Source organism: Cupressus sempervirens, chromosome 5, assembly GCF_028749045.1.
Source record: "Cupressus sempervirens isolate cs-2001-9-10 chromosome 5, ASM2874904v1, whole genome shotgun sequence".
NCBI lineage: Eukaryota > Viridiplantae > Streptophyta > Pinopsida > Cupressales > Cupressaceae > Cupressus > Cupressus sempervirens.
Window position 1 is genome coordinate 452165467 of NC_143122.1, and position 13173 is coordinate 452178639.

The 13173-nt window shown below is 34.3% G+C and overlaps 1 protein-coding gene across 1 annotated transcript; it reads left to right on the top strand.

Moving 5' to 3' along the window:
- Positions 1-9535: 9535 nt before the first annotated feature.
- On the top strand, positions 9536-11671 carry LOC149556730 (uncharacterized). Its single transcript, XM_089831222.1, has one exon. It carries the CDS (start codon positions 9951-9953, stop codon positions 11040-11042), a length of 1092 nt encoding a protein of 363 aa, XP_089687348.1. The 5' UTR covers positions 9536-9950; the 3' UTR covers positions 11043-11671.
- Positions 11672-13173: the final 1502 nt, after the last annotated feature.

Here is a 13173-nt window from a genome sequence, read left to right on the forward strand (position 1 = left end):
GCAGGAGAGAGAAGCTCGCAACTCCATCCCCGAATTCATTCCTAATAATTCCTCCACATCCTGAGGAGCCAGGATTTTCCTTCGAGGCCCCATCAAAATTGGCTTTATGCCATCCTTCTGGGGGGAAAAGCCACTTGGCTTCCTGTCTTTTTAACAGTCTTTCTTTTTCCTTCTCCATTTTCCTATCGCCCATTTCGATATCTCCCCCTTCCTTACTAGGTAGTTTTCCTTTATATTTTTATTAATCTTTTTCTCGAGGACAATGGCAGGTTCCTCTTTGTCTTTGAAGATTCTATTGTTTCTCTCCTTCCATATGCTCCAGCAGAAGTGGGGTAAGATCCAGGTACCTAAATTTTGCAAAACAGGGGAATAGAACAAGGATTTCCATTGGTAGAAAAAATCTAGGAGATTATCTGGCATACACCAGCTAATCCCTAAGTCTTGGGTCAGGAAGTCCTAGACCTCCCTAGAGAAGGTACAGTGAATGAACAAGTGATTGCCAATTTTCAGCTGGTTCTTACATAAACTACATCTGCTTGGCAGAATCTGACCTCTTTTTAATAGGTTGTCCTGAGTGAGAATTTTGTTCCATAAGGCCAGCCAATAAAATATATTGATTTTTGGAGTGAGGCCTGGGATCCAAGCTTTCGACCATGGAGGTCTCTCTTTTGAGCTCCAAAGAGCCATATACCCAGAAGCAACAGAGTAATTACCACTGGAGTTGTCCCCCCAGATCATTTCATCCCTCTCGTTGCTAAGAACCATTGAATTTAATATTAACATGATTGGACTTAGATCTTCAGAGATTATAGATAGATCTATCCAACCTTGGTTGTTCCTATAATTACAGACTTTCAGCCCAAAAAGTTGGATATAATGGTTCGCCCAAACATCATAGACTAGATTGTTCATTAGGGGGCCTTGAAAAAGTCAATTATCAGACCAGAACTAGATATCCTCCCCTTTTCCCAATTTCCAAGAAACTTTGGCCTTTGCCAAGTCCCTAGCTTTAAGTAAATCATTCCAGATAGCAAAACCTTTAGGAATGTCCTCTCTAAAGAGGGAGAACTGGATAGAAGGCCTCTTAATGTACTTGTTGATAAATTAAGATGAAGAAGAAGTTTCTCTCTATTGATTATCAAGTTAACTTGTTGACAAATATGAAAAATTTGAGATAAAAGGACATGAGTGTGAAGGAATATATTGAGGAATTCTATAGACTGGATATAAGATCTGGGCATGTAGATGATGAAGTTGTGGTAAGATACCTAAATGGTTTAAGGACATTAGTTTAAGATGTGATTAGCTATATTAAGATGGAAAGTGTGGAAGAAGCATATCAGTACACTTTGAATGCTGAAGAAAGATTGGAGAAGAAACATGATAACAAAAATAGAGGGGAAGAGGTAATAGATTTCAAAGAAGTAGAGGCAAAAAATATGGAGAAGGTATCATATATGACATCACAATGAAAGATAAAGGAAAATTAGAATGGAAGGAATAACCTACTGGAAAAAGAGGTAACTACACTAGAGGTAGCTATATTAGTTACACTAGGAATAATAATGGTGGAAAAAGGGAAGAAAGATCTTGGTTTAAAGGTACTTGTTATAAATGTAGAGAAGAAGGACATGGGGCTTTTAAATGTACTAACTCTAGGAAGAAGATTGAAGGTAATAATAGGAGCACTTTGGCTTGTGAAGAAGTTGCTCAAACATCCAGTGAACTTGAAAATGGCGAGAACCTAATGTTAAGAAGAATTTTGTGGAATGAGGAAATTGAACGAGAACCGATTTTAAGAAGAAGTTTGTTCAAAACTAGATGTAAAGTTGCTGAAAAGTGTTGCAAGGTAATCATTGATGACAAATGTTTTAACAATTTGGCATCTGAGGAGCTGGTTAACAAGTTACAGTTGTAGAGACTAATACATCCCAAGCCCTATCATGTTTCTTGGATCCAAAAGGAGCATAAATTACTTGTAAGTGAATAATGCCTTGTTAAATTTAAAATTCAGAATTATCATGATGAAGTCTTGTGTGATATTATACCTATGGATTATTGTCATATTCTTTTGGGTAGAAATTGGCAGTATGATAGACAAGCTTTGCATGATCATAGATTGAATCAGTATACTATTTGGGTAGATGAAAAGAAACAAATATTGATATCTTTGGTAGAGAAACCTTAGGTGAATCATTGTACCACAGTTAGAGTATGTTTGGTTGAAGGTAATCAATTTGCTATAGATATGAAGGAATAAAATGTTTGTTTTGCTTTGATTCCTAGAAACACTAAGAAACAAGATGAGTTAGAGCATGCACCCGAGGTTGAATCCTTGTTAGCAAAGTTCCAAGACATAATTTTTTATAATGTACCTGACGGTTTACCACCTGTGAGAAGTATAGGTCATTGTATGGATTTAATGCCTGAAGCTAGTTTGCCTAATAAAGCGCCACATAGATTGACACTTGATGAAAAGGCCTAATTGAATAGGCAAGTGCAAGAATTTCTTGAGAAGGGTCTGATTAGAGAAATGTTGAGTCCTTGTGCAATACCTATTGTGTTAGCACCTAAGAAGAATGGGGAGCGGAGAGTGTGCATTTATTCCAGAGCTATAAACAATATAACAATGAAATATAGATTTCCTTTGCTTATAATGGATGATATAATGGACAATTTGAGTGGAGTGAAGTATTTTACCAAGATTGCTTTGAAAAGTGGCTATTATCAAATCAGAATAGGAGAAGGGGATGAATGGAAAATTGCTTTTAAGACTAATGAAGGTTTATATGAGTGGTTGGTTATGCCCTTTGGTTTAACTAATGAACCTAGTACTTTTATGAGGTTGCTATATGAGGTTTTGAAAATATTCTTGGGTAAATTTATGATTGTGTACTTGGATGACATTTTGATATTTAGTAATACTAAGGAAGAGCATCTTGAGTATGCCAGAAAAGTATTGCATAGATTGAAAGAAGAGAAATTGTTGATTAATTTGAATAAATGTTCATTTATAAAGAAAGAAATATTGTATCTTGGTTTTGTTATTTTAGAAGATGGATCCTAAGAAGGTAAAGGTTATTCTTGATTGGCCTACACCTAAGAATGTTCAAGAGGTAAGATCATTTCAAGGATTGGCATATTTTGATTGGAAGTTCATAAAAAAATTCAATTCTATTTGTAATGATATGACTATGAGAGGAGACAAAAGGGATTTCAAGTAGACACATGGAGTGCATAAGAGTTTTGAAACATTGAAAAAAAACATTGCAAAATTGGTTACACTTGTTTTGCCTAATTTCAGTAAAGTTTTTCAAGTTGAATGTGATGCTATTGGAAGTGCTATTGGAGTTGTTTTGAATCAAGAAGGAAGACCTATAACTTTCTTTAGTGAAAATTTGGATGATGCTAGAGAAAATATCCAGTCTATGATCAAGAATTCTATATTATTATTCAAGCTTTGAAGAAATAGAGAAACTATTTAATGCCTAAGGATTTTGTGTTGTATACTGACCATTAATCTTTGCAGTTTATGGGAAGTCAAAATAAGTTGAATCAAAGACATATGAAGAGCGTTGAGTTTTTGTAGAACTTTTCCTTTTCTTTGAAACATAAGAGTGGACCAAGGATAACTTTAAGAAACCCCTCTCGAGAAAAATATGTAAAATGATGGCGAATTCAACATTAAATATGTAGGAAAAATTTCTAATCGAGGGTGATTTTTTCATTCGAGGCAAGGGAGAAAATTATTTTCTATTGGTGAAATTTTTCTTTTCGTTTCAAAATTTAATAATAACTGTGGCGAATTAAAATGATTTTTTTTGGTATGCAAAAAAATGTAGGCGATTTATTTTGTCGATCATAAACATTTTTGTAATGTAAGAGGCGAATTAATTATTTCATATAACACAAAATATTAATATAGTTTGATAATATGTCATTTTCCAAAGAGAGATTATGTAAATTTTTGGTGAATTTATAGAGTTGCAAGTGGTCCATGGCCCACATGCCAATTGTACACTGTACAATGTACTTGTAGTATGCCAATCCATTAGATTTAATTAATAGTGTGCCCTTTTTTATTGCCAACTTGGTTGTCATCACGTTTAATGTTATCATTTTTTATGGTGAAAGGAATTAATTTGGATCGTTGATGTAATATAGATCAATGGCTTCAACTCTATTTCGGGTCTAATTTTAAATGACATACCATAAAGTCTAAATCTTCCCTAAATTAGGACATGTGTCCCGAAGACCAAAACATAAAGTAATTGGCTAAATAGGGATAGTTAGAGACACACGTCAATAAAATGGTAGGTGATGTTCAACCTGAGGGAAAATATTATTTTATTTTAAGGGCGAAATAGCATTGTCCAATAAGAAAACATTAGGGAAACACTGGCAAAATTTTTAAAATAATTGTGTTCTAAATGTAGATTACATTGGCGATTGGACTAGGATTTGGACCAATTATGTATAAACTATTGAGTGATTAGCCTTGGATTTTAACCCAAATTATTTAATATCTCAGCAACATGGTTGACCCCATATGCAGGTTTTATTAGCCAAATTGCGATTTCTCAAAGGGACGAAATAGCCAATTGGCAAAGATTCGCTAAAAAAATCACTGGAGTGGACAATCAAACAAGGTTGTCGATGCATTGAGTCGAAGAAGGAATTTGCTGACAGAAATGAGAATTGAGGTACTTGGTTTTAATGATTTTAAGTATTTGTACAAAATTGATCATGATTTTGCAAAACCTTGGAAAACTTGTAAGGAATAGATGGTGAGGGACAAGTGGACTGATTATTTTATTCAGGAAGACATTCTTTTTAAGGGAATTCAAGTATGTATACCTAGAGGATCTATGAGAGAGAACATAATAAAAGAGAAATATATTGTTGGACTTGTTGGACATTTTGGGATTGATAAAACAATAAAGTTGATTTTAGACATATACTTTTGGTTGTAGATATATAAGGATGTGCAAAAGATGGTAAGAAGTTGTGTCAAACAGCAAAAGGGACTAGCCCAAATTTGGGATTATATTAATCATTGCCAATACCTAATAAGCCTTGGGAAGATGTTAGTATGGATTGTGTTCTTGGTTTTCCTAAAACCCAGAGATGTAATGATTCTATTTTAGTGGTAGTTGACAAATTTTCAAAGATGGCTCATTTCATACCTTGTAAGAAGACATTTGATGTAGTACATGTAGCAACATTATTCTTTAAGGAAGTGGTGAGATTGCATGGATTGCCTAAAACTATTGTTTTAGACAAAGATACTAAATTCACTAGTGTTTCTGGAGGACACTCTAGAGGAAGGTGAACACAAAGTCAAAGTTTAGTTCTACATTTCATCCACAAATAGATGGAAAATATAAAGTAGTGAACAAAAATTTGGGTAACCTATTGAGATGCTTGGTTGGAGACAAGCCTACTACTTGAGGCTTGATTTTGACACAAATAGAGTTCACATATAATAATTCTATGAATAGGAGCACTAAGAAGACACCTTTTGAGATTTTTACTAGAATGAATCCAAAGTGAATTACTAAATTGAGAAATCTGAACCTTGAGACAAAGAAAAGTGTTGAAGCTAAAGAATTAGCAAATTTCATGAAGGCTTTACATGAGGAAGTTAAAAGGAACCTAGAAGACAGTAATCTGGAATACAAACAAAGAGAAGATAAGAGGATAAGACATAAATCTTTTGAAGTTGGTGGCAAGGTAATGATTCACTTGAAGAAATACAGATTTTCAGTTGGTACCTACAGTAAGCTGAAGATGAAGAAGTTTGGTCCTTGTAAGATTCTGAGGAAGTTTGATAGTGGAAATGCCTTTGAAGTTGAATTACCAAAAGACATGGATATTTTTCCTATATTCAACATTGCAGATATCTTTGAGTATTTTGAATTAGATGATAAGCTGAAAGGTAACTTGGATTACCCTAAGAAGAAAATAGATAGCATTGAGAAGATCTTAAGTAGCTGAATAAGTAAAAGCCCCAAAGGAAAAGACTACATGGAATACCTAGTTTAGTGGAAAGACAAACCAATTGAAGACAATTCGTGGATTATGCAAGTTGAGTTGTATCTCCATGATTCAGGTCAAAATATTAGTCATCCTTGATGTAGACATTAGTTCTTTATTAACCTTAGGTATTTGATGCAGGAGCATATTGGGTCTTTGAGAAATCATATTTGACTAGCTGACTTGTGGCTTAATTGGTTATAAAAGAAGCTTGGTTAGATGAAGGAAAGAGCATTCTTAGAGAGTAGGAGTTAAAAGATGTGAGTTAAGACTCTGTGATTGTAGACATCTTATTTTGTATAAGTTGCAACCTGGAAGGCCTCACAGTTGGGCATGTTGTGGTTTCTCTATATGTGAAGTGAAATAATTACACCTACAAATATGTTACATCTGCCCTTGTGTTTTGTGTGGTTTTCTTTAATCAATGTATAGCTTTCATGTGTAACTCTAAGTAGGGAGTGTTGAATGTTTTTAATTTGATTTTATTCCACATGTTGTAGAATTCCCCATATCTCCCTATGTCATCTTTATATACTAAAGATCTATCCAAACATTTTTTTTAGAACTCTATACTTTTTATCAATGTAGATAATGCATTAGAGATAAAGGATCTTGAACTAGATAGACTTGGGATAAAGTGTTTAATTTCTACAACCATTAGATTTAAAGAAATTTATTAGGTAGTGGAAATAATTTTTTAGAATATTGGTGAATCAAGTCTACATATTATCAACCTTATTTTTCTACTAGCTATATACCTAGTTCTTTTAATTTAATTATCACCTTTATTACTCTAAACTATTCCAATTAATCATACTAAATTATTTAATTATTTTTATACTGCAAGATTTAGACAACCCCTTATAAACTTGGTTTAACTAGGTATTTGATGTGACAGAACTTGACTCTATCAATCTAAGAAAATTTTGAAGGGGTTTATAAACATTGTACACCTTTTAATTGCTTTAGATGCTATAGAGCTAACCAAATATTTTTTGTAAACTTAACATTTTATCAATTTAGATATATGCATTAGAGACCAAGGATTAAATGAATGATACTTGATATCAACCTTTAGCATTTATAAAACCTTTGAGATTTAAATTAGTTCATTAGGTGTTGGGCATAAATTTTAAATAAATGATGAATCAATTCTACATATAATCAATATTATTCCTCTACCATCCATATTAAAGCTATATACCTAAATCTTTCATCTAACTATCAACTTTCATACTCCATTTATCTAAACCAATCATACTTATTTTGCTGTAGATTGCAGGAATCAAACAACTGCCCTACAAACTTGGTTGAGGTAGGGTTTTTACATAAGAGAACTCGACTCTACCAATCTAGGAAAACTTTGAAGATATTTAGAAACATCATAGACCTTTGAAATGCTTTAGATATTAGAGATCTAACCAAACATGTTCTATAACTTTACATTTTATCACTTTAGATATATGTTTCAGATACCAATGACCAAACTAATGACACTTGTGATTAGCCCTTTGCTATTTTGTGGGGGGTTGTTGTTTAGCCTATGGCTATTATGTTGTTGATACTTTAAGCGCTTTGTCTATGTTAATCTTTTAGTTATGTAGGGTTTCAAGGCTTCATCAAAACTTGTTTTCCATAATTAAAAAACATTTTTACAATCATTTAGATTTAAAGAAATTCATGAAGTAGTGGCCACAATTTTATAATAATGGTGTTTCAATTATACATATTATCAACATTACTTTTCTACCATACATATTAAAGCTATATACCTAATTATTTAACCTATGACACTTGACATCGACCTTTAACATTTCTACAATCTTTTAGCTTTTGAGAAATTCATTAGGTAAAGGATTTCTTTTGGAATAATGGTGAACCAATTCTACACATGTATGTTATCAACATTATTTTTCTACCATCCACATTATAGCTATATATCTAATTGTTTTCATTTATCACCTTAAAATTATTTTATCTTATTTCAATTACTTTATTAAAATACCATGAGATTAACTTGAAGGAACTCAAAGGGATGATAATGCCTTTGTGACATTGCCAACAATAAGGAGCGAGTTAGGGGGAGACTGCACCATGTGATCTTGTGCCTACCACAAAAGCTCTTGCTAATCAAGCCAATGCCTCAACCCATTTAATTATTTAATTTGATTCAATTAATCTAATTACTGTTCTATAAAATTTCTCACATTTTATTTCATTGCATTACAAAACAAGAATTTGAAATACTTAAAAAGTAACTTTTTTCCTTGAAAGACCTTGAGCTTAGCATTAACCATCTAATCAAGACCAAATAATTTAATCTAAAGATATACTTCTAAACAATAACTTGAAATCAATAGAGCATATCCTATCTATGTTGTTTTCCATTACCTTAGAGTAGGGACATACAACTCTTTCTAATAGTGAGTGGGCATAATTTTTAGAATACATGCAAAACAATTCTATATATTAAATCAACATTGTTCTTCTATCGGCTATATTTATTTTTATTTAATTATCACATCTATTACTCTAGTTTATTCCAATTAATTATACTAAATTATTTAACTTTATTTTATTTTACAATGCAAACATAAGGTACCCACTATAAATTTGGTTGAATTAGGTATTTGATATAAGAGAACTTGAAATCTAAGAAAATTTTGAAAGTGTTTATAAACAACACAAGCCTTTCAATTGATTAAGATACTATAAATCTAATCAAGCATTTTCCTTAAACTTTACATTTTCTCAATTTAGACACATGCATCAAGACCAAGGATCAAACCAATGACACCTATGATCAACCTTTAGTGCTTTTGGTTGGTAATCAATCCATTTGTGCACCATCATTGGGACATTTTGTAACAATTATAAGACATTTGACCAGAAGCATAGGTATTTTTGAGTGAACAACTATTAGTGCAAGGGCATAATGTGTATCGGGTGAAACTTTGAAATAACCAATTTTTGACTACTCTATGCTTGATAGTCTCTATAAGCATATCAATGAATAACAACCGAAACCTTAACTTTAAGTAGTTAACTCATAGATAGAAACATACTGAAAAAATCATTGAAATCTCACATACCATTTTTTCATTGAAATCTCACATACCATTTTGAATCTATACAGATGTGAAATGAGAGTGTGAAACTGCTAGATCCTTTCCCATACCTTATTATTTTTATTTTATTACAAAATCCCAAAAAAAAAAAAAAAAAAACAATTATTTCCTAGAAGTACATAGATCAAGATGTAATTCCAAAAAAATTACTTGAAATCAAGAAGCATATCCTTTGTACATGTTGCTTTCCATTGCCTTGGAGTTGGGATATACAGCTGTATGAAGGGGAACAATAAAGTACCTGGCATACCACTCTGGACAATTCCCGGACAAGTGCCACGTTGGCTATCGCTTTCCGCGCCGGGATTTTTTCGACGGCGTCAGTAAAATGCGAGGAACGGGGGCGAAGTGTTGTAAATGGGTCCACTGCTACTTCTCTTTATTACCCGCAGTGGAATTGCTTGAAATGAAAGGAGGCATTTTGAACCCAACAGGCCGAAGCAAGATTTATTGTGAAGCTTGCTTTCAATCCACGGTGGTGTTCAATCGATCCCCCCAACACCCATTTCGAATCTCTACCCAATGCACTAATTTTCTCATCTACCCATGACAGTAATCGAACTGCATTTCACCTTTGAATACTGAATTCCAGCTGTATATTCCACCATTTTTTTACAGAGGTCAGCGCTTTTCTTCAATGCAATGCAGCCAAAATGAGAAAGCTATGGCAATGGCTCAAGAATGCTGGTTAAGTGAAGAGAACATTTATGAGTCTGGAGCTGCTGGAGGATTTAACAGGCCAAAAATCGATTGGCTGCGGACAGGAAGAAACATTGGTTTCTGCTCATGGGGGATTTACGGACGCTAAGCTCAATGTACAATCATGTGGAGAGAGATACACATTTGGGCAGCTTCAGGTATGGGAAACTCAGGAAACGCTGTAAAATTGGGCTTATACTGATGCTGAAATTCTTTCCTGCAATATTTCTTTCTACACTTGCATTTGGTAGTGAATATGATTACCTTCAGTTAGTGGCTAGTGTTAGAGCATCAGGCTCCGAGTCTTTAAATTCTTCAAGAAGGTCATTGGATGCCATTCTACAGGATTATGCCTTCAAAGCCTTTGTTAGGCCTCGAACAGGCATTCCATATGAGGCACGAGTGCCGTCAAATATGTCTGGTATTACGCTGGGGGCAGTTAGATTGCGAAGTGGTAGCTTATATCGTAGAGGGATGGATTTTCACGAGTTTCATATTCCTTTTGGGGTTTTGCTGGATCCATATGTCCAGCGATGTGCTCTTGTTTATCAGAATCTGGGTAACTGGTCAGGGATTTACTATCGAACGCCTGGATATGACCTTTTGGGGCCTATTGTAGGCATTTTGGCTTACAATGCCACAGATTTGAGTGCCTTGAATTTGGCGGAACTCAATGCTGTCGCCACCAAGCAGCCGATCTCGATTAGGTTTCCGAAGGCATCTATAGGTTCGTCCACAGCCATTTGCGTATCCTTTTACTTGAATGGATCAGTAAGCCTCAGCAATGTGAGCTCTGGTAATGTTTGTTTAACAAATTATCAAGGACATTTTGGTCTCTTTTCCAAATCTCTTGCCCCTTCTCCGGCACCCTCGACTCTTGGTATAACACCAGCTCCAGGAACCAACAATGGTATATTACCAGTGCCCATGAAGAAGAAGAAATCAAATACTTGGAAAATTGTACTTGGCTCTATCTTGGGTGGCGTGGTCCTTTTAGTTTTGTTGATATACCTGGTAGTTGTAACCCTCGCGTATTGTAGGAAGGCAAAGATTACCAAGATGGAAAACCAAGCAGACCAAGGAGAGGCATTGCAGACGTCTGTTTTTGGCACTACTAGGGCTCCGGCAGCTGGTGGGACTCGAACTCAACCAATGTTGGAGAATGATTATGTTGCCTAGGGTTGAGAACCCCTAGCTTGGATTTCTTTGTAATATAGAATTCAATGATTTTTTGGCAATAATCTAGTTTTGTCAAAACCCTTCAGAAAGAGTTTTACCGATTGGTGCTGCTTGATCTTAGCTTCATCTGAATCTTCGATTATATTAAAGGCTTAAGTTTCAAACAGATAAGACATCATAAGGCTTGAAGGTTTCAGTATTTGTTGCAGAGGGCCTGCATTTCTTCTGTGCTAATGGGAAAAGCATTCAACCGGCTGTAATGCTGATTTGCTCGAGTCTCGAAACTTATTTTGGTGCATAGCACACTTTCTTCGAAGTGCTCTTTAGCAAAAATGTGTGATTTTTCTTGGGTTGTGATTTTCATTGTTCACATTCTGCTCACGGGATTCCAAGGCTTGACGCCTTCTCCTAAATGTTGTTCATTATAAATTTTTCTCTTATTTGCATGAAATGGGAAAAATTTGTTAGCATTCATTCATTTTATTGATTCAGAACAGATTTTCGCTTCAGCAATGATCAAGAATTTCGTCCTGTTCTTGATTACCCTTGGTTGTGATTGCAGTTGTATCATGAAAGTTAATGCTCTATTGGATTTCCTCTCTTAATAGATCTAGTTGATTTTTATGAAATACTGGTTCAATGTCCAATTCAACGTCTAGTTGATTTGCTCTATTTGAATGAGATTTATTCACACTATTCTTTGTTCAGTGTATATTTAATTGATTCATTTACTCTACACAAAATTGAAAATGCATTAAATTTTGCTTTGAATTTTGGAGCCTGTCTGCAGCTATATTGTATAAAAGAGCTAAATGTTTCAAAATCAGTGCTTTTTTTTTTTTTTGAAAATAAGTGATTTTGAATTCCAGATAACCATGATATTACTGAACATTGTATGGGGTGCTATTTATTTTAAATTGATGTGTTGCTTGGAGGTGGGCTTTAATTTTGATTTTGATCTGGCAAGACTGATTGCTCAATTACGAACCCTCGTTTATTAGGACTCCCAAATTCAGTACTGTCATGAAGAAATTCAATAGCAAAAGGTACACACCAGTTACCATAGGTCTGTTAATCCTGGTGACATGGGGGCTTTCCTAATTACGGGAGGAATCACTTCAATGGAGTTGCTCAGTAGTCTCATCACTATGTATCCTGCAAGGTGTTTTATCCCACCAGGAAAGAGATTTATGGTCACACACATTGATTTCATTGAACAAATCCTATTGAAATATCTCTTGTTAGTTTATTCTCTACCTTATATTGGCATTATTCTCTTGCACTTCTTGGTGTAAAAAATCAAGTTAACTTTTTGATCCCCAAACCTATGTAGCTCAATTAATCAACTTTTCTAATCATGTTAAGGTTTTTACCCACCTGGAAAGAGAATTTTGAATAGTCATGTAAATCTACCCACCATTGGATTAATCATGTCAAATGCCTTTCAGGCGTATTCCCTGCTACTTGGGGCATTATTTTGCAGTCCATTCTGGCCCTAAGAGATTGCAATTGTAGTTCTGCATTAGCGGGATCTTGTCACTATAATCAAAAACTAACATTTTCATGGTCCATTAGATGATCAAGCTAATCTTGTTGGCAAAAAAGTGTGTGAAGACTTGAATCAATATTTTGAATTCCACTCCACAATCCATTATCAGAATGCAAAATATAGGTACTAAATGATGGATTGCAAACTGTGATATGAACATTGAATCAAAAATATCTGCCCGGTTTCTTTCAGCGAACTTTGCTTCATGGCTTTAGTTTAATATATTTGGTTAGGATTCAGGGTTATAAGTTTGGCTTCATCTTTATCATCATTTCTTCCTATATTTGAGTAATGGGTGATTCACATAGAATGCAGATTCTTTTTGAAGAGTCAATTATTGAATATAGCTCCCTTGAACGAATGCTCCTCTGCCTATCCTCTTTCAGATGCAAAATACAATTTTGCAAAGGAGTTGCTGGAGGGGCTCAAATTGAAGACGTCCTTGGAAAGACTGATGGGTACATGGCTTATTTGTTGCATCGCAGTTCTGTTACCAATGAGCTTTTGCAAGTAAAATTATTAGCGTTTTCTGAAATCTGTGGTCATTTAAAGCATCTTGTAAAATTTCCGTCTTGTAGTTTT

Excerpts from the sequence above, each read along its gene's own strand:
- LOC149556730 (XM_089831222.1), top strand. The coding sequence starts at position 9,951 with ATGGGGGATTTACGGACGCTAAGCTCAATGTACAATCATGTGGAGAGA.